Source organism: Nicotiana tabacum, chromosome 3, assembly GCF_000715075.1.
Source record: "Nicotiana tabacum cultivar K326 chromosome 3, ASM71507v2, whole genome shotgun sequence".
In the NCBI taxonomy this organism is placed as follows: Eukaryota; Viridiplantae; Streptophyta; class Magnoliopsida; order Solanales; family Solanaceae; genus Nicotiana; species Nicotiana tabacum.
Window position 1 is genome coordinate 169,975,033 of NC_134082.1, and position 21,403 is coordinate 169,996,435.

Below are 21,403 nucleotides of genomic sequence, written 5' to 3' on the forward strand. Positions count from 1 at the left end.
ATTCTAGGGTTTCCAACTCGAGTCAAATACAGAGATGAGGAGGCAACATGCTCAGAGACTTCCTTTCAGAATCTCATCAGAAGACAAGCAAACACAAATAATATTCAAAGCAGATAGAGCGTAGGATCATAATGAGAGAATAGTCACGACAGTAAAAGAAACGTGTTTAAGAAAACTTTTTAGAAGGGACTTAAACATAGTTCAGTAGAAGGCAAACAAAACTTAAGAACTCAGTAGGAAATATATATAGTAGAAGAACACAAAAATACCGGAAAATCATAGCAAAAGATCATATAGGAAAATACAACAAGATAAACATGCGAGCATGGTACTAAACACAATAGAAAAACAAAGCACAGAAGAACATGCATGATAAAGGAAAACGTAAGAACACAGTAGAAGAACATGCATGGTAGAAAAAAAACATAAGAACATAGTATAGACAAACACACAAAGAAAAGAAGAAGAAAAGTCAGAGAAACATTTTAAGCTTTTCAGAAAAGCCCTATATCAGAAATAAGTAATTTTTGAAAGAAAAAATAGAGAAAACGTTTAAAAACTCAAGTAGAGCACAGATATAGAACAGATTTAAGAAAACAATCAAATAAACCTCGAATAGCTAGGGTTTCAGAGGAACCCTAAAGCGAGAAAGGCTTGGAAAAGGTCCGATCTGAGTCGGATAAATTAGAAATAGGCTCATAATGCTTGGATATGCCGGACCAAGGCCGGAGAGGCCATAGAACCTTGAATCGGAGAGGATCTGAACGGACACAATTGAGGTCAGATATCGAAACACCGAACACCAAGTGTTTAAGAGCAGAGGGAGATGAGTTTAAGTCATCCATGGCCTGAGAGGCCATGGATTCCAGTGAGCTGAAGGTAGAAGACAGTAGGAGATGATTAGGGTTTCAAGAACCTTCGAGAGAGTTTGAGAGAGGGGGAAGGGTATTCCGAGGCGGCTGATAGAATGAAATGAGTTAGGGTTAGTGGTGTGGACGGATTAAAAAGGAAAGGGGAAATCGTGGCCGTTGATCAGATTGATCAACAGCCTAGATAAAAAGGGGTTTGGGTCGGGTAGTTTTAAATGGGTTAAGGGTTGGGTTAAATGGAATTGGGCTGGTCCAAAATTGGGTTTGAAATTGGGTCAATTAGGGGAACCAATTTTGGCTATAATTGAAACAAAATGGGCCAGATTTTAAATAGCCACTTTTTACTTTTTATTTTATAAAAAATAGAAAAATGATTTCTGGAAACAAATTAAAGGTACTAAATTGACTAATAATATGTAAATATTAAATTAAAAATACTAGAATCAAATTTGTAATTATAAACACAATTAAATCTTAAAATAGGCTAAAATTACAATTATATGCAATTTAACTTTAAAAATACTAAACAAATTTGTAAAAATATGAAAAAATTATGCGAGCTATATTTTAATATAAATATGAGAATCCAATAAGTGAATCACCCAAAATAATAATTTTGGGGATAAATATTGGGTTTTTCTTGATAAAATAGGGCAATAAATAGATTTATAAATCTATATAAAAACTAAGAGAAAAATAGTAAAAGCTTGGGACATGCTTATATATGCATATACCTGATATTTTGAAAGTATTTTGCATATAAAAATATACAAGGAAAAATTGGGTATCAACAATATGCATATCTCTAGGAATTAATAAGCAGTTTTAATCACTAAGGGTAGAACTAATGCCTATAGGGATAATTATCATTTTGTGCCAGATACTAAAATTGGAACTCTACATAGCATCTCGCTAAATGCCTCTAGAAAGCATGCCTATAGGTGTAACTGAATAATTCTGAGCATTTCTGTTGTCAACTGTCGAGAAAATCATATAGATAACCTGCATATAGGTTTAAACGCTTATAATTGTAATCAGTAGGCAATTACATAGTCACCGAGAAATTGTGTCTCATAGACTTCCAGTATAATTAAAATCCGGAATCACATAGAAATTATGTTTATAGGGTCTAACAACCTTCACTGTTAAAATTATCGATATGTCAATCTGTTTGCGTGCATTTGCTGCCTAATGTATGGAGGCTAAATTGAGCCTTTATCTGCTCTTGCATGAAAAGTCTAACTTGTTTTATATGTCGCCTAGTTTTACAATTTTGAGAAATCTAAGCTGAGTCTAGAACCATCCAAAATAGAGGTCCCAATACCTCCAGGACCATAGATAAGGGATGGGTAGTGCACACATAGGATACGAGTTAGAATTGATTAGAGCGCTTTAGGTAAATAACTTAAGATAATAATCGGGTAGCAGGAGATGATAGTCAGTGTCTACTGAATAATATGAGTAACACCCCCATCTTGTGGGAGTTATAAAGTATTATTTATGTTGCACAGGGTGATCCTTTAGGCTAAAAAACATAGGACCCCCCATCCCTATTAAAATAATTCCCTCGCTTCTTTATTAGACTAATTCACATAATTGAGTTCAGTCGGGACCCACAGTTGTGGACTTCGAAGAGTGCCTAACACCTTCTCTTCGAGGTAATTTCGAGCCATTACCTGATCTTTGGTGGCGTAAACTGGTTAAAAATAGAGTTATCTGCAAATAGGTCCCCTAATGCACCTTAATCCGTTAGGTAGAGACTCTCTCTTTTAACACCTTCCTTTAAAAGAGTTGACACATGTCAAAACCCGATTTCGCGAGAAAAAGGGGTGCGACAGCATGACGACTTTGCCGGGGATATTTTTAGGCTCTTACCATAAATGAACTTGATCTTTGTGAATTAGTCTTCTCTGATAAGCGTGTCTGTTATTTTTGTTGTTACCTGAGTCTCCCGCTCCCATTTTTCCCCTTTTATTGCTACGTGAACATCCTTTTCCCTATTTCCCCTCTATATGAACTCATATGCAATTCTTCATTTAATTTGATTACAATATGTGTTTCCCCTTATTCCCTGCTTTAAACTTTTTGCTATATCATATTTCTCCCCAATCCTTATCCCTTTATTTGCTTTATTCTCTCATTACACGAACTAACTTCTTCCTTGTTTTCCTTTCTTTTATGTCTTTATATTCCATTCAATACTGCACTTACTGCTTTCAATGTGAAAATACATGACAACGTGTTATTTTGTCTTTGCATAAAACATGCTCAGCATCATATTCCACTTATGTGTATTAATACCATAGCGACACTTGATGAGTGTCCGCGCTCTTCCTAAAATCACCCTTTAAATTCAGAAACACTTATTTGAGGTAAAACTAGTCCATCAGTGGTGCAATCGATGGTTCTGTGCCTTTCCCTCTCAAGTTGTCCGCTTGAGGGTACAATTCTAGACTCTTCTAGAAACCCTATTCTAAAAGCAGGTTGTGCATGCATCATGTCTAAACCTAGTATGGGTTAGAACGCTATCGGCGTAATAACTCACTAAGACAAACCTTGTCCAAAGTTCGCCGGAATTTCCATAATACCAACGAATGTAATCACGATCTATGCATCATTTGGAAAAAAACATGCCAATATGTTGATCATTAGCGTGAAATTAGTTGAATCTGAAGGGGGCAAGGGCTAACTTTACCTGTTTTGCAAAAATGAGGCACGAGGTCCCCAGGTTCGGCATGGTTCGGAATATTCCACCTTTGTTACTGGATTGGTGGAAAAATCTTGCACCAAGTGACAAAAACCACGTGAAAAGAATTCTTGGGAGTATACTTTCTCTACTAGACATTCAACCGAATAATATACTAATCGAGGCCGCTACTATGTTCTGCGATGAAAAGAGGGTTGTTTTCTGTTTCGGGGATATAGAGATGACTCCCCTCCTAGAGGAAATAGGGGGCTTTGCTGGACTTCCTTGGGATAGCCCTGGTCTATTGGTACCTGAGAATCGCACCTCTCGAGGGTTTCTAAAAATGATGGGTTTTATAAAGAATGATGAGTTAGTCTGCTTAAAGAAGTCTTATATACCGTTCGACTTCCTCTACGCATGTTACAGACAGAGCAAATCCTACCGCCTTTACCATGATGAGTTTGCTATTACTTCATTGGGTTGGACCCACCGTCAGGTTTTCGTGTTCATCGTCTGTTTTCTAGGGATGATGGTATTCCTAATGCAAGGAGAAAGGATTCACACCCGTTTGACTATGGTTACTAAGTCCCTAATGGAAGGAATTGAGGGACAAACTTACACTATCATCCTAATGATCGTGGTAGAAATATACCGAGCTTTAGACCGCTGCAAGAAGGGATTCAGACATTTCGAGCATTGCGACTTGTTACTGCAAATATGGTTGTTGGAGCATCTTCAAAGAGGACAATACCGTCAGGAATTTCTGCGACGACCATGGAATGACCACATAGCTTTTCACCATGCAAAAAGAATGACGTTCATCCTAGATAGGTTTGCATAACCGAAAAATACTATGGATTGGGTGTAGTTCTTTAGCAATTTGATGGACGACAAGGTCCATTGGATGTTCGAATGGTTCCCCACCAACGAGTTTATCATCAGGTCAAGAGATGTTCCTCATTTAGTGATAAATGGGTTGAGGGGTATCTATCTATATGCTCCTATTAGGGTAATAAGATAGGCCGGGAGGAAACAAGTCATAACCTGAGTCTCCAAGATGGTTCACTACAAAGCAGATTTCCAAGGTGATGCTATTCCATTCAAGTACGAGGCACAATACATGTGGCATCTAAAGGTTATGGTAGAGAAGGATACCATCGAGCCAGATCGATACCATGTTAGCCATGTGTATTTTTATCCATCATGGTTGGTCGATGACATAGCGGGAGAGGTCAAGTCAGGGATTGATTTGGGGAATAGGGTCATAGACAACACTGCCGAGGCCCAAGTCAAATATTTGGAACAGCACAAAGCGGATATGGAAGCAATCAATGAATGGAGGGAGATCGTCACTAAATCAATAGAGAGGTTGGAGTATTTCGAGTAGGTATTGATGGAACTAGAAGGGAAAATGAGAAATAGGGTTACAAGCTATCAAAACATGGAATGAAATGAAGGAGGTCTCCTAGCAAGGGCATATCTGCTGCTGGACATGCGCGACCTGGGAAACTTGATCGATGGAGAAAAGAAGGCCAAGCATGGAGAAGGTCCTTCTAGGACCAGATAGATTAAAAAAATATGTTTTGCTTGTTTTCTAGACTTGTTTTAGTCTTTGATTGTAATAAAGCCCATGTTATTAGTGACTCTTTATTATCATTATCGTATTATTAGAGATTCGGTTTATTTTCCACATTAATGAAATGACGCAATTATTGGCATCAGTTTTTCTCCAAATCAATATGTCGCTTAGGCCTACCTCGGGCACAATAAGGTTCCCAAGTTAGGACGCAAATTTGTAATTCCACAATATGTATTTAAATACTGCAAACAACCTTTTAATACTCCTCACTGACTTGTTTACCTTTTGTTTTCTTCTTTGTTTGATTTATTCCTATCCCCTAAAGTTGGTTCGTGCATATTGGCATCACCAGCATATCACACCAGATCAAGAGGTCCTATACCTTATCCTCCTCCAAACGATCCTAAAAGTAGGGGAAAGACCAGAATGGATGATACAAGAAACATCAGGAAAGATAACGCCACACATGAAGACAATGCTGAAACTTCAGATGGTAGAAGCACTCCAGCACCAAATGACTTGGTTTTGCAACTGGAACAAAAAATATTGGAGTTACAAGGGGAGCTTGAGCAGGTCCGGAACTTGGCAAATCTTTCCCTTATCCTGAACGTCCCCGACATCAACCAAAAAAACACTAAAAACCTAGCACCTCTCCAAAATACACCAAACTAGCATCCACAAAATCCTATCGCACCTTACCAATATGCCACACCACCTCAAAACCCCAATCCTCTACCAGTACTAACTCCTCCCCAAAACCATCAGCCAACCCAGTAGCCACAAACCACTACCTATCACACTTCTCAGAATGCACCACAACCTATCCCCGATCCTCAAAACTCAACCAATGATCACCATTACGCCCAAATCCCTTGAGTCCATCAAAGTAATCCCATATATGTGGAAACCTTTCCCCACACTCCACAACAAACCCTATACATACTTAAATTCACCGTGAAGGACCTGCTCATCAAGAACATGGCAGAGGAACTTACGAAGCTTACTAGTCGAGTCTAAGGTATTGAGGGTAGTAAAGGCATCGAAGGTATGAAATATGAGGATCTGTGCATTCAGCCAGATATAGAACTGCCAGAGGGTTACAAACCTCCTAAGTTTGAGATGTTCGATGGAACGGGTGACCCAAAGGTGCATCTAAGGACATACTATGACAAACTCATAGGAGTTTGAAGGGATGAAAGGATTCACATGAAATTGTTCATGAGGAGCCTCACTGGAGATGCCCTATCTTGATACATCAGTCAAAATCCGAAGAAATGGTTTAGCTGGGTAAGCATGGCATTAGATTTCATGGATCGGTTCAGGTTTAATACAGATAATGCATCAGATGTCTTCTATATCCAAATTCTCAAGAAGAAGCCAACAAAGACTTTTTGCGAGCATACTACTCGGTGGAGATCGGAAACTACGAAGGTAAGGCCGGCATTTGGAAACAATACAATGAAAGGTTAATGGTTATTGAGAATCACAAGTTCTCTGACATCATTAAATTGGGGGAAAGAATTGAAGAAGGAATCAAGAGTATAATGGTAACTAATTTTAAGGCATTACAGGCTACGAATAAAGCTTTGCAGCCAGGGGGTATATCCAAAAAGAAAGAAGTAGGAGCCGTGATGGTAGCCCAAGGGCCAAAATCCCGTCTCACATACCAAACCCCACCACCCATATATCAGCCTTCACCTCTCTAATACCAACAACCCACCACTACTTACCATACTTATAACACACAGCCTACATATTACCACTCACCACTACAAGCCCACCAAATCTACCAGAAACCCAGACCAAATTTTGACAGTAAACCACCCAAACAATATACTCATATTGCTAAACCCATTGATCAGCTCTATAAAATACTGAAGGCTGCCAGTTATGTCACCCTCATTCCTGTTGTTGCTATGGAAAACTCTTCCCAGTGGGTCAATCCGAACAAGACATGTGCCTATCACTCGGGCATGAAGGGACACACTATTGATGAATGTCGCACTTTGAAAGATAAGATCTACATTGTGATTGACACCAAGGTTATACAAGCAAAAGAGGCTGCACCAAATGTCCGCAATAATCCCCTCTTGGATCATAGGGGAGAGGGGGTAAATGTGATAGAAATTGATGAAGAATCAGATCCGGAGGGATCAATTAGACTCATTCGTGAAGGGGATGAAACCACAATACCTATGGTCACTCTCACATCCATTATAGCACAAATGCAGTCACCAATTGAGGTCGAAATAGCCACGCCAACTCCATTTAAGGTTAAAACAACAATGCCCTCAACCGCACCAGCTCCGTTTGAGGTAGAAGTGACCACACCCTTCACTGTGACGGTAGCCCCCACACCGTGGTTTAATTCCAATGCTATACCATGGGACTATGTTGCAGAGGCGAGAAGGAAAGGAAAAGAGAAGAAATGGAAGAAACAGGTGCCATACAAGGCATGACCAGGACCGGTAGGATTTACACACCTGAGCATTTGGTAGGAACAAGTAAAGAAGCCGCTCCAAAACAACCTGTCATTGAAAACGACCCAGATGATATTTGGAGAAAGGTGCAAGTAAGGGAATACTCTGTAGTGGATCATTTGAATAAAACACCCACTCAAATTTCCATTTTGTCGCTGCTACAGAATTTCGAGACGCATAGGAATGCGTTAATGAAAGTTTTAAATGAAGCTTATGTACCCAACACCATCACCAGTGGAGAGATGGACAACATGGTAGGGCAAGTACTAGAGAGACACAAGATAACCTTTCATGAAGACGAACTAACACCTGAACGACTAAGTCACAACAGGGCACTGCACATCACGGTAGAGTTTGAGGACAAATTCGTAGCCAGAGTCCTGATAGATGGGGGTTCAAGCCTCAACATTTGTCCGTTGATTACTTTGAAAAGGTTGGGTAAGGATTTCTATGAGATACGAGCAAGGAGTATGAATGTGAAAGCATTTGATGGATCAAAGGGCCACAATTGGGGAAATTAACCTTTGTTTGCAGATGGGCCCGACTTGGTTTAATGTTGAGTTTCATGTATTGGACATATCTGCTACGTACAATCTTTTGTTGGGATGACCTTGGATACATGTTGCTGGAGGTGTAGCTTCTACACTACACCAGGCCGTGAAGTTCGAATGAAACCATCAGGAGGTGATCATTCATGGAGCCGAAAGTAATCCCAACTACACCAATCAAACTATTCCGGTTGTCAAGAATAGAAGGAAGTTGGGTGGAGAAACATACCATCGCATCAAGTGTGTCAATGCAATAGAGAAAGACAAGTGGTGGAGTAATAAGATCAAAAGTATACTGTTATGGATAGGATGTGAACCCGATAAAGGTCTCAGTGAGAATCTCCAAGGTATCACTAAGCCAATACAACCAAAACGTTATAGTACCACCTTTGGACTTGGGTATCAATACATTTGGCAAGAGTACGATGATTGGTCGGCGCCATGGCGTGAACCCTATTACCATGTTGAACAACTAATATCGCATCAGCATCAGACATTTCAACACACTGATATGATATGGGGATCTGACGAAGATGAGGCTTTAGCTGGCCTAAGGGATCTGTTTCTGGATGATGAATACATGGACTGCAATGTAATAGTTTAGGAGGAAGAGGAAGAAGACCTCACCATTCAGACCATGGAGAAGGGAGCTGTTTTCAAGAATTGGACTACTACACCATCCCGGGCCCATCAAGTTCCTGGGTAGCCTGGGAATTAACATGATATGTTTTTAACAAAGCAAATTTACGCATTTAAGATATTTCTAGTATTTTGTTTTAAAATGCATTTTGTTTTGAAATAATTGCTCGAGTCATCGAGCCGTACCTGTTTTGATGTTTTCGAGATTTAATTAATGCATTGTTATTTTAGTATTTATTATTATCTTTTATATTTTTCCTCTACAGTATTATTATTACTTATCCTTGATGAACGATAACTGTGACATGTAATGAGACAACCCAACATAAGGATAGTGATTCAGAAGAAGTAGAAGAAGAAGAAGATATAATCCCTGAGAAAATTGTCAGAGAAATCGAGAATTTTAAGAATAAGCCTAAGTCTAACCTAGACGAAATTGAGATAGTCAACTTGGGAGATTCTCAAACGGTCAAAGAAACCCGCATAAGTATCCATTTGTCACCATAAAAAAAATAATACACCTGTTTCCTGAAGGAGTATGAGGACATTTTCGCATGGTCTTATGATGATATGACTGGTTTGAGCACATCTATAGTGGCTCATAAACTACCCACCGATCCAATATGTCCGCATGTAAAACAAAAACTCAAAAAATTCAAACCTGATATGAGCCTGAAAATCAAAGAAGAAGTCACCAAGCATATCAAAATCAAATTTCTCAGAGTGGTCGAATATCCTACTTGGTTGGCCAACATTGTGCCAGTTCTAAAGAATGATAGGAAGGTTAGAGTATGTGTCAACTATCGAGATCTAAACAAAGCAAGTCCCAAAGATGATTTCTCGTTGCCCAATATACACATACTGATTGACAACTGTGCCAAGCATGAACTCCAATACTTTGTGGATTGCTTCATGGGATATCATCAGATCTGGGTGGAGGAGGAAGATGCCGATAAAACAGCTTTTATCACTCCATGGGGAATGTATTGTTACAAAATGTTGTCGTTTGGCCTGAAGAATGCTGGGGCCACTTATATGAGAGCCATGACGACCATTTTCCATGATAGGATTCACAAAGAAATAGAGGTATATGTGGATGATGTCATCATCAAATCCAGAAGAAGTGCAGATCATATAGCAAATTTGAGGAAATTCTTTAATCGGCTTCAAAGGTACAATCTGAAACTAAATCCTGTAAAGTGTGCTTTCAGAGTCCCTGCTGGAAAATTGCTAGGTTTCATCGTAAGTCATAGGGGGATTGAATTGGACCCCTCAAAAGTCAAAGCCATAGAAGATTTTCCACCCCTAAAGAGCAAGAAAGATATGATGAGTTTCTTGGGGTGTCTCAATTATATCAGCCGATTCATAGCATAGTCGAGCGTGATCTATGAGCCAATTTTCAAAATGTTGAAGAAAGATAGTGCAACAAAATGGACTAAAGAATGTCAGAAAGATTTTGATAGAATCAAGGAATACTTATCCACGCCACCAGTCTTGGTCCTGCCGAAACCTGGTAGACCTCTGCTACTCTATCTGTCTGTACTAGATGGGGCTTTCGGTTGCGTTTTGGGGCAATATGACGAGATGGGAAGAAAAGAGCAGGCCATATATTATTTTAGTAAGAAGTTCATACCTTATGAAGCATGGTATTCTTTGCTAGAATGTACCTGTTGCGCCTTGACGTGGATAACTCAAAAATTGAAGCACTACTTTTGCGCCTACACCACATACTTCATATCAAGGATGGATCCTCGAAAATACATCTTTCACAAACCAATGCCTATAGGGAAACTAGCCAAATGACAAATATTTTTGAGTGAATTTGATATCATCTATGTGACTCAGAAGGCGGTTAAGGGACAAGCTTTAGCAGATCACCTCGCAGAAAATCTTGTGGGAGGGGAAAACGAGCCATTGAAAACGTATTTTCCCGATAAATAAGTGTCATTTATAGGAGAAGATATTACCGAAGCCTACGATGGTTGGAGAATATTTTTTGACAGAGCTGCAAATTTTAAAGGAGTGGGTATTGGAGCAATTTTGGTGTCAGAGACAGGTCAGCATTATCTGGTATCCGCAAAGCTCAGGTTTCCATGCACCAACAATATGTCGGAATATAAGTCTTGCATCATGGGGCTCAATTTGGCCATCGACATGAATATACAAGAGTTGCAAGTAATTAGTAATTCGGATCTTCTGGTACATCAGGTTCAAGGAGAATGATCTACAAAGAATACTAAGATATTACCATATCTATATCATGTGCAAGAATTGATGAAGAGGTTCACGAAGATAGAATTCAAACATGTTCAAGAGTCTAGAATGAGTTCGCAGACGCACTGGCTACTTTGTCTTCCATGATACACCATCCGAATAAGAATTTCATAGATCTCATTCCAATAAGGATCCATAGTCAGCCAGCTTATTGTGCTCATGTTGAAGAAGAAATAGACGAAAATCCATGGTACCACGATATCAAGGAATACTTGGCAAAAGGAAAATACCCAGAGCATGAAAATCATACTCAGAAACGCACGCTCCGGAGATTGTCCAATCATTTCTTCCAAAGTGGAGGAATTCTGTACAGAAGGACTCCAGACCTAAGATTATTATGGTGTGTTGATGCCAAAGAAGCTTCCAGATTGCTCGAGGAAATACTCATCGAAACCTGCGGGCCACACATGAATGGTTTCGTTCTAGCCAAGAAGATATTAAGAGCATGATACTTTTGGATGACTATGGAAACAGACTGTATTAGGTATGTTCAGAAGTGTCACCAATGTCAGGTACATACAAATATGATACAGGTACCACCAAATGAACTCAAAGCAACAAGTGCACCTTGGCCTTTTGCCGCTTGTGGAATGGATGTCATCGGTCCAATCAAGCCCGCCGCTTCTAACGGGCACAGTTTCATTTAGTGGCCATAGACTACTTCACAAAATGGGTTGGGGCTGCATCTTACCAGGCTGTAACCAAGAAAATCGTCGTAGAGTTTTTCAAGGATCGTATTGTTTGCCATTTTGAGGTGCCAGAATCCATTATTACTGACATTGTCGTCAACCTCAATAGCGACTTAATGAAAGCTATGCATGAAACCTTCAGGATCAAGCATAAGAATTTCACAACATACAGACCGCAAATAAATGGAGTCGTAGAAGCCGCCAACAAAAACATCAAGAAAGTTCTGAGAGAAACGGTAGACAACCACAAGTAGTGACACGAGAAATTACCATTTTCCTTACTGGGATATCATACCACAGTTCGCACATCGACCAGAGCAACTCCTTATATGCTGGTTTACGGTACTGAAGCTGTCATTCCCGCCGTGGTCGAGATTCCTTCTTTGAGAATTATACAAGAAGTAGAACTTAGTGATGCATAATGGATAAGGAGTCGCTATGAACAATTGGATCTTATCAATGGAAAAAGAATGAACTTAGTATGTCATGGTCAACTTTATCAGAACAGAATGTCCAGAGCGTTCAACAAAAAGGTCAAACCTAAACAATTCATACCAGGGCAGCTGGTATTGAAACGAATCTTCCCATATATGATGAAGCCAAAGGAAAGTTTTCACCCAATTGGTAAGGGCCATACATGGTTCACAGGGTACTAACAGGAGGAGCACTCATACTTGCAGAAATAGACGGAGAAGTTTGGCCAAAGCCTATCAATTCGGATGTAGTCAAGAGATACTATATTTTAATTGTTTACATTTCTTCATCTGACGTAACTGAACTATGCTTGACCTCATTCCTGTTTAAGAGGGGATATGTATGCAGTGATCGGAGCCAACCCTACACCACTATAAAGTGGCAAGAGCGGTCGATGCAGCTTTTACCCGAGAAGGTCGGGATCGAATCCACAGGGAACTAAGATATATTTGGAGTTGGATTCCTATCTAATCTAGCAGTGTGTAGTGCTTTTGATTGCACTTCCAATCATTCTTTGGTTTGTTTGCTATTTCTAATTTAATGCTAATGATGCACGAAATTAAGCTAAGTAGATATTTTTGTAGGATTTTCTAAATTGGTAAAAAAGGCACCAGGGAAGTGGCTTACTCCTAGGTGAGTATCTAACGGGATTTAAAAGTTAGGGCAATAATGTTATAGTTGGGATCATGATATAGCCAATGCACTACTCACTCTATACCTCTCGGAAGTTTGAGTGACTTTGCCCTAATTGGCTTTCTCAAGCCCAATTGGGTGTTCAATTTGTGCAAGCAAAGTTGGCTCTAGTCGGGTATTACTATCTCTAGGTTTAACCCTTTAATTGGAGCAATCAATCTCTTGAATACACCCCAATTCCTTGTTGGCCTGAATTTCCTAGACTTAAGCTATCTTTCTCAAGAAGAACCTAAGTCAAAAAGGCACAAATTAGTATTTGCAACCACCAATTCAACATAAAAAGCACAAATCAGGCCAAATACCAATCACCCATAAACATCTAAGTCATAAAATAGGAGACCCATTAAACACCCACACTAGGGTTGAGCCACAACCCTAGCTAATGGGTTTAGCTACTCATAATTAAAGAAGAAATCATAGATTGAGATGAAATAAAAGCCATAAACATTAATTACAAGATAAAAGTCTAAGACTAATTGTTAAACAAGCTCTAAAATTACTCAAAAAAGTAAAAATAGAGGTTTTACATTCTCAGCTAAACAAGAGATGACCTAAATATCTGAAAAAGAAGTATTTATACACAACTAAATTTTTCGAAAAAAAATGCCCCTGACGGAGGTACTGCTGACAGCGGAAAATGGACCGCTGCAATGGTGAGGCTACTGCAGCCGCATAAAATCAAACACGGACTGCGGTCTTCAACTTTCAGCTCAACTTCAGACTCTCTGAATCTCTCCTCCGTTGATCGCGATAAAAGGATCGATGTCGCGGTAAAGGCACCACTGCCGCACAAAAGCACCGCGGGCAGCGGAAACTTGCAATCCCAAAATTACAGCTCTCTGAACCTTGCCACCGTGACCGTGAGATCAAGACCGCCTCAGCGTTGGACCCTCCGCGTCCGCGGTTGATTTTTCGTCGTAGCTCTTAGTTGACTCAGCTTTTGACTTGTGCAGGTTTCACTCCTTTTTGAGCTAGTTTTGACTTATTGTATCTTTTTGACCAAACACTAAAGCAAACACAATAAGTTAGTTTTTGGGAATACTTGTACACACTTTAAATCCAAAACTTAAGCAAAAAGGAGCATAAAATAGACTAGAATCCCTAGTTATCAGGCAACCCTGTGGATTCGGTCACATCTCAATAAAATTTTCATTTTCCCCACAACCAGAAATTGGGGTAGAATTTTGAGAAGGACCCTCAAAATTCTGGAGCAAGTCCAGTCGACGTCATTATATGCAAGACAGTCAGAGAATTGGTTAAGTAACTAGGGCAGAATTTGAGAAGGATTCTCAAAATTCCGGAGCAAGTCCAACAAACTTCTTCACATGCAGAACGGCCGATAAATCACTTACTAAACTGGGGTAAAATTTTGAGGAGGACCCTCAAAATTCTAATGCAAAGAAGTCGCAATGTCTCTAAAAGTGTCACAGTCATTAGTTCATATTACAACTACTATGTTTTCTAAATAACTGCATTTCATCAATTACACGCATATTTTTTTGAAAGCTTTATCTCTATGGCAGCCAGGTTTTACCCAGGGTAACTCAAACAGGATCCCCAGAGCAAAGCAAAGCAAAACAAGCAGGCGAAGACACGAACCAAGCTTCCCCGCAAAACTCACAATTTTTCTTTAAATGCAGGCACAATGAACATGAAAGGAGAATTTGCATACCAAAATCACTATCTTCATAACGGCAGGGTCGCCAAACATAAATATATCTCCAGCTAAGAAATATTCTGCTCCTACTAGCTATTTGTCCATTGCATAAGACTAAGCACTGTCTCGAATCTTGCATGAGGCTAAGCCTTGCATCCCCATTTGCATAAGGCTAAGCACTGCCTTTCCTTGCATGAGACTAAGCACTGTCTCGAATCTTGCATGAGGCTAAGCCTTGCCTCCTCGTTTGCAATGCCTTTCCTTGCATGAGACTAAGCACTGTCTCAAATCTTGCATGAGGCTAAGCCTTGCCTCCCTATTTGCATAAGGCTAAGAACTGCCTTCCATTGCATGAGACTAAGTATTGTCTCCCTTTCTTGCATGAGGCTAAGCCCTGCCTCTCTATTTGCACAAGGCTAAGAACTGTCTTCCGTTGCATGAGACTAAGCATTGTCTCTCTTTCTTGCATGAGACTAAACACTATCTCGAGTCTTGCATGAGGCTAATCCCTGCCTCCTCATTTGCATTGCCTTTCCTTGCATGAGACTAAGCACTGTCTTGAATCTTGCATGAGGCTAAGCCATGCCTCCTCATTTGCATTGCCTTTCCTTTCATGAGACTAAGCACTGTCTCGAATTTTGCATGAGGCTAAGACCTGCCTCCCAATCTGCATAAGGCTAAGCACTTCCTTTCCTTGCATGAGACTAAGCACCGTCTCAAATTTGGCATGAGGCTAAACATCACCTCCTTATTTTCATAAGGTTAAGCACTGCCTCCCATCGCATGAGACTAAGCCATGTCTCCTCTTCTTGCATGAGGCTAATCCTACCTCCCCATTTGCATAAGGCTAAGTACTGCCTTTCCTTGCATGAGACTAAGCATTGTCTCCCTTTGCATGAGACTAAGCATTGTCTCCCTTTCTTGAATGAGACTAAGCATTGTCTCCCTTTCTTGCATGAGACTAAGCATTGTCTCTTCTCCTTGCATGAGGCCCCAACTGCATAAGGCTAAACTCTGATTTTCCTTGTCTAATGCTAAATGTTACACTATCTGAAACCTAGCACTATTTTGCCTTTACCGGGGCTAAGCTCTGTCCCAATCCTATGCAATACTAAGCTTTGTCTTGTTTTGCTCATATGATCCATCATCATGTCTCTATCCAAGGGTGTCATAGTCCGAAGGCATCATCCTCATAGCCTGAAGACACCATGTCATGGCCTAAATATCTCTCAATACTGCACATCATTATTCAAAGGTGTCATGGTTCAGAGGCACCATTCTCATAGCCCGAGAACCATTATCATTGACTGAGAACATCATTTCATGGCCTGCGAATCCCTTATCTCACGATTCATGGCCTAGGACATCATCCTCACCGTCTAAAGACAATCTCCATGGTCCGAAGGGAATTTGCATCATGTTTAAATTATCACAATAACCCATATACATTTGTATGCATCGTGTTTTAAGTTTTGCATGTAATCCAGGAAGTAACTGTTCTTCAAACATGAGCAACCTTCGCTCCAGTTTTTGCTCATACCATTCACACCCTGCCATTATTTCAAACGTAACCGACTCCCATAAATTAACCACTTTACCCTATGACCGTTCAGATATCTTCCCTGTGATACATCCAAGACATCTCAAATTCACATTCGTGACTTTGCATAAATTCATCTAATACTATCCTACTCAAAAGAACCTTTCTGAAACATACGACCGTTCCTATAACAATTCAATTGGTTTCGTTCACCGTTGGGTCCAGAACTACACATGGCATGATTCCTGTAAAATCAGGGATATGTAGGCAGCACAAAGACCAGAGTTCGTCCTATAGTTTTTCAAAAAACACCACATTTGGTCAAAATCGGTCATTATTTCTTTACCCAACAACTCTTTCATTCTTCCCAGGTAAAGAGGGGCAGTTGTTGATACCCAATTTTTTCCTCATATATTTTAAATATACATACATACTTTAAAATAGTTCACATGCATTATCATTGGATTTACAAGCATGCACAAGTATTTTTCATAATTTTTCTAAAATTTTAAAGGCTTTAAATCAACTTATTTTTTATATTTTTATTGTATAAATATACAATAATTACCTTTCATTTTATTTTTCTGATGATTTCATCATCTAAATTTATCATTTATGCCAACATAGTATTTAAATATTTTTAGTGCATTTTTTATAATTACATTTGCATTTTGGCTAAATTGCATATTTTTGCGATAATAGCCCATATTAGTGTATAATTATATTGCTTATCCAAAAAATGATATTTTATATTTTTAAAATATTAAATAACTATTATAAATTAGTTTAGTGAACAAAAGATATTTTTAGTATTCATTTATTATTTTTATAAATTATTTATTTATTAAAATTGGGTATTTAAAATCTTGCCCATTTTTTATTTAAATTCAGACCAACCCAATTACTTGAAATACACCAGCCCAGCAACCTAGCCCAAACCAAACGACCCCTAACCCAATACCCAATTGGTAACCTAATATTTAACCCGACCCAAACCTTTCTTTTAATCCTGGTCGTTGATCTCTCAAGATCAACGGCCTCCATTCACCTCCTCCCCTTTAATTAAAACCTATCCTAACCCTAACCCCTCATTCCTTTAAACTTGCCACCCTCAAACACTCCTCTTTTCTCTTGTGAAACCCTAGCACCGTCACCTCTAATCCCTTTCAATTCCAACTAGATATGGAATCAATCGGGGATTTTCTTACCTTAGTGATTCTTTTTCGCTATTGGATACTTGTTTATGGCATAACATAATTGCTTTCCTAACATGGCAAGCCGATTTTCCTCATTTTGGACCAAATCTGGTTCGAACCTTCACTCATTTTCATCTATGTTCATTCTTCGTCTCTTTATGGTATGAATCTCTAAGATTTGATTCGATTTTTCATTTACCCTAAAGCTAGGGTTCAGATCTTTTCAAGATCTGTTCTAGTTTTTTTATTTTTGTTAAATATTTTCTTTAATATTCCCGTATATCTATCTATGTGCATTTTATTATGATTTTCGTTGATATTTCTAACGAGTTTTATTTGCCCTAAAATTAGGGCTCAGATCTGTTATGGTTCTTATTTCTATTAAACATTTTTTTAACGTTTCATTTTTTTTTTGGCAATCCTCTAGGTAAGCGCCTAGGGCTAGTTTTATTATATATATAAATCCAAACAAAACAAAACGTACATAATGTCAGGTTGTCTTGCGTAATGGAAAAAATAACTATGACTATTACATAATACCTATTACCAATATTGAGAACGGAGCTCTACATTGGTATCATATATGGACTGATATGGTTATTGACGAAAAATCTTGCCCCTGCAGCTTATTAGTACGAGTGTCCAAATTCAAATTTTGCATATTGCACATATAGGCTCTTAACCATGTAGCTACTACCCAGATTTTGCTTGTATAGGCATGCTTTGAATTATTCTTATGATAGTAGATGTTCTCATGAATTCTTGATTCTTGATTCTGCCAAACTTTCGTGATGATGTATCCTTGTGCAAGCCCTCCTGATCCACCAGATATTGGTCCCAGTGTTTGCGCCTTGAGCTTTACCCTTCAAAGTCTGATGCCAAATAAAATGTCCATCCCACTGAGAATCAAGTTCTTAGTGTAAAATTGCCCATGTTTGTTGTTTGTGCATCCTCTTCTGCTTGTCGAAACCGAGCTGGCATCCTATTATTTAATTACAGCTTTTGTCGAAAACATAACTTGCTTCTCGAAATCATGCGTTCATTTAATACAGTTGTATCCATGAACTGTCATAACATGCTTTATCCCATTCCCAATATAGTCGCAAAATAGGCATGCGATCATCCAGTCTGACCACTTTTCTTCCAAGTCAAGCTCACCCCATGCATATGCCATCTCCAGTAATGTGAGAAAGCATGCACTATCAAAGTAGCACATTCCAATTCATTGTCCAGCGTGCGTTGCATTTCCAGCGCGAAATTCATTTGAAAACAGGCGATTCCATTTGAAAACAGGCGTGTATCCCTGTTGTAATTTAAAATGTCGTCCTAAAAAGACACGCCCCCACATCTTTTGTTTTGAATGCTGCCAGTATCCATGCGTGTATCAAGATTCTTTCCAAATTGCATCCTTGTGGTCGCACATGGTGTAATCCAGCTTTTCTAGAATTGTGCAAATCAAGTGCATGCTCAAAGCACTCCTAATAAAACATGTCCCCGTTTTTGTTGTCAAGACCCCATGCGCATGCCTTCTTGCTGGACGACTTTCCACCCCATGCGTAGGCCATGCGTGCATCTCCAGCAATGAGAGAAACAATTCCAGCGTGCAATTTCATGTCCAACCCAATTTCGTGCAATTAGTGCAATTTCATGGACACGCTCTACCATTTCTCGAATTTAGCTAAAGTATTGCATGCTCAAGTATCAAAAGCATTCATGTCCAGCATGCTTTACCTTCCAGCGTGCCTTTCTATGTGAGAGCATGCGTGCCTCCCTTTTTGTATTTTACTCCCAAATTTCACGTCCCAGCTGCTCTGGTTGTGGCAGCTGCTACCCTCCACGCGTGTGCTTTGTTCTTCCCTTCCTTCATTCATTTTTGCTCGATTGCGCTGCCCAGGCCAAGAGACAGGCTTCACGCTTTTCACATAAACCATGTGCTTACATGAAAGGGTTTCTCGCAGCCCTCCATGCCAATTCCCTAGCGTGCTTGTGCAGATTCCAATAAATTTGTTATTTGTTACTGTGCATAATATCACGTGCCCATCTTGTTTACTGAAATGTTTTTGTTCTTTAACATAACGTAGTTGTACCTATGCGATAGAAATACCCTCCTCCCTTAGGATTTGAATATATTGGTCGATTAAGTTGACATGCTTCCTGCTCTTCCTTTTCTCTTTGCTTCTTATCTCCTGTCCAGCTTCACCCTTAGACTTGGACATTGCAGCTTATCTTTATTAACCAACCTCCTTCCCTGTGCATCTAGATGCCAGAATTGTTGGCATTTTATTTCTCTATGATCTAAAGCATAATTAGCCAAATGATCAGCCAGCTTGTTGCCCTCCCTATGAATATGAGTAACTGTGTAATTGCCCCATTCATTAGTTGCATCATTTCCTCTACCTGCTCAGATATGATCCATGGTGGTTTCCAAATCCCATCCATTATCTTTTTTAATAACATTGAGTCAGTTTGAAGCCATACATGAGAGTATTGTTGAAATCTGCAGAACCTTAGTGCTTTTACCATGGCCTTCGCTTCAGCTACTGTGTTTGTTGTCTCCTCAATCTCCCTCCCTACTGACTTGACTATGTTACCATTTTCATTTCTTATACAAAAACCTATTGAGCTCCTGCCTGGATTTCCCCTCGATGCCCCATCCGTATTAACTTTTAGCCATCCTGCACTTGGAAGTTCCCACATGAATTTGGTAACCTTAAGTTTGGGAGTGAAATTTTCCATCATAGCTAGAAGATCTTTCCATTTGTGAGGTACCATGTCCATCCCAGGCTTTCTCACTTTCACCAATGCCTGAAGATTTGATGAAACTTGATAAATCACCCTGCTAGTTGTCACAGCATCAACATACTTCATACTATTTCTTCTTTTCCAGAGTTCCCATACTACGCATGAGGGGAGTGCTTGCATTACTGGTTTGAGCCTTAAGCACACATTTGCAGTCCAATATTTTGTGATTGCTTGGTGCAATGTAACTCCCTCCACAACTATTCCTGCCCTCAATAGAAAATACTTCCAAGTTGTCTTTGCAGTTTCTGATCTAAAAAACAAGTGCTGAAGAGATTCCTCATCAGGTTGTACACAACACCAACATTTTGATGGCATGCAGTAGCCTACCTTTTTCAAGAAATCATCTAAAGGTATCTTTGCTTTCCACATTTTCCACATGAAAAATGCTATTTTAAAAGGCAGTCCCTTTACCCAAATCATCCTATAAGCTGTTCTTGGTTCGTCTCTTCTTCTCGTATAATCCCATGCTGACTTAACACTGAAATATCATCTTGTTTCCAGCATCCAACAAGGCACGTCAAGAACCTGTTGAGGTGAAGGTGGTTTGATTTTCTCTAGAATGTATACTGCTAAGTCTTCATGAAGCATTTCAAATAGCCTGTCCACATCCCACTCACCATCTAAGGTAACCTCATGTACATTTTGTATTGTTTCATCAATGCCAAAGTCCTGAGGAACCAAAAAATATAGTGCCCCAAGACATGTCCAGTTTTCAAACCAAAAAAGTGTGGATCCCCTTTTTGTTTGCCAAAAGATTTGATGTTCAATCAGATCTCTGCATTCCAGCATTTTTCTCCAAATGTGAGACCCTTTTTCCATGGAACAACTACTGAATTCATTTTCTTACAGTATTTCTGACATACGAAAGAGCTCCATAGGCTTGGTTTTGTTCTGAAATTCCACTACAACTTGCTGAATAATGCCTTTGCTACATCATGTAGTGACCTAAAACCTATTCCTCCTTCCTCAACTGGCATGCATAAGGTATTCCATGAAGCACAATGCCTACTAGTTCATCCTACAGAGCTGCTCCAGAAAAACTGAGCAAACAATTTGTGCAACCTATTTATCACATATTTTGGAGGGTTTACAGCTGATAGTAGATGCATAGTCATGCTTTGCAGTACATGGGATATGAGAACTGCCCTACCCCCTACCGATAATAACTTTCCCTATCATGATTGCATTTTGTCCATTACCTTAGTAATTAGGGGCTGATAGTATTCCAACTTTCTTCTTGCATAAAAAATAGGACAACCTAGGTATATGATAGGAAA

The 21,403-nt window shown here is 39.4% G+C and overlaps 1 protein-coding gene across 1 annotated transcript; it reads right to left on the reverse strand.

The window, feature by feature from the left end:
* Positions 1-19,619: 19,619 nt before the first annotated feature.
* On the reverse strand, positions 19,620-20,495 carry LOC142177971 (uncharacterized). Its single transcript, XM_075247164.1, has one exon. The coding sequence runs from the start codon at positions 20,493-20,495 to the stop codon at positions 19,620-19,622; it is 876 nt and encodes a 291-aa protein (XP_075103265.1).
* Between the last annotated feature and the right edge of the window lie 908 nt (positions 20,496-21,403).

Excerpts from the sequence above, each read along its gene's own strand:
- LOC142177971 (XM_075247164.1), bottom strand. The coding sequence starts at position 20,495 with ATGTGGAAAGCAAAGATACCTTTAGATGATTTCTTGAAAAAGGTAGGC.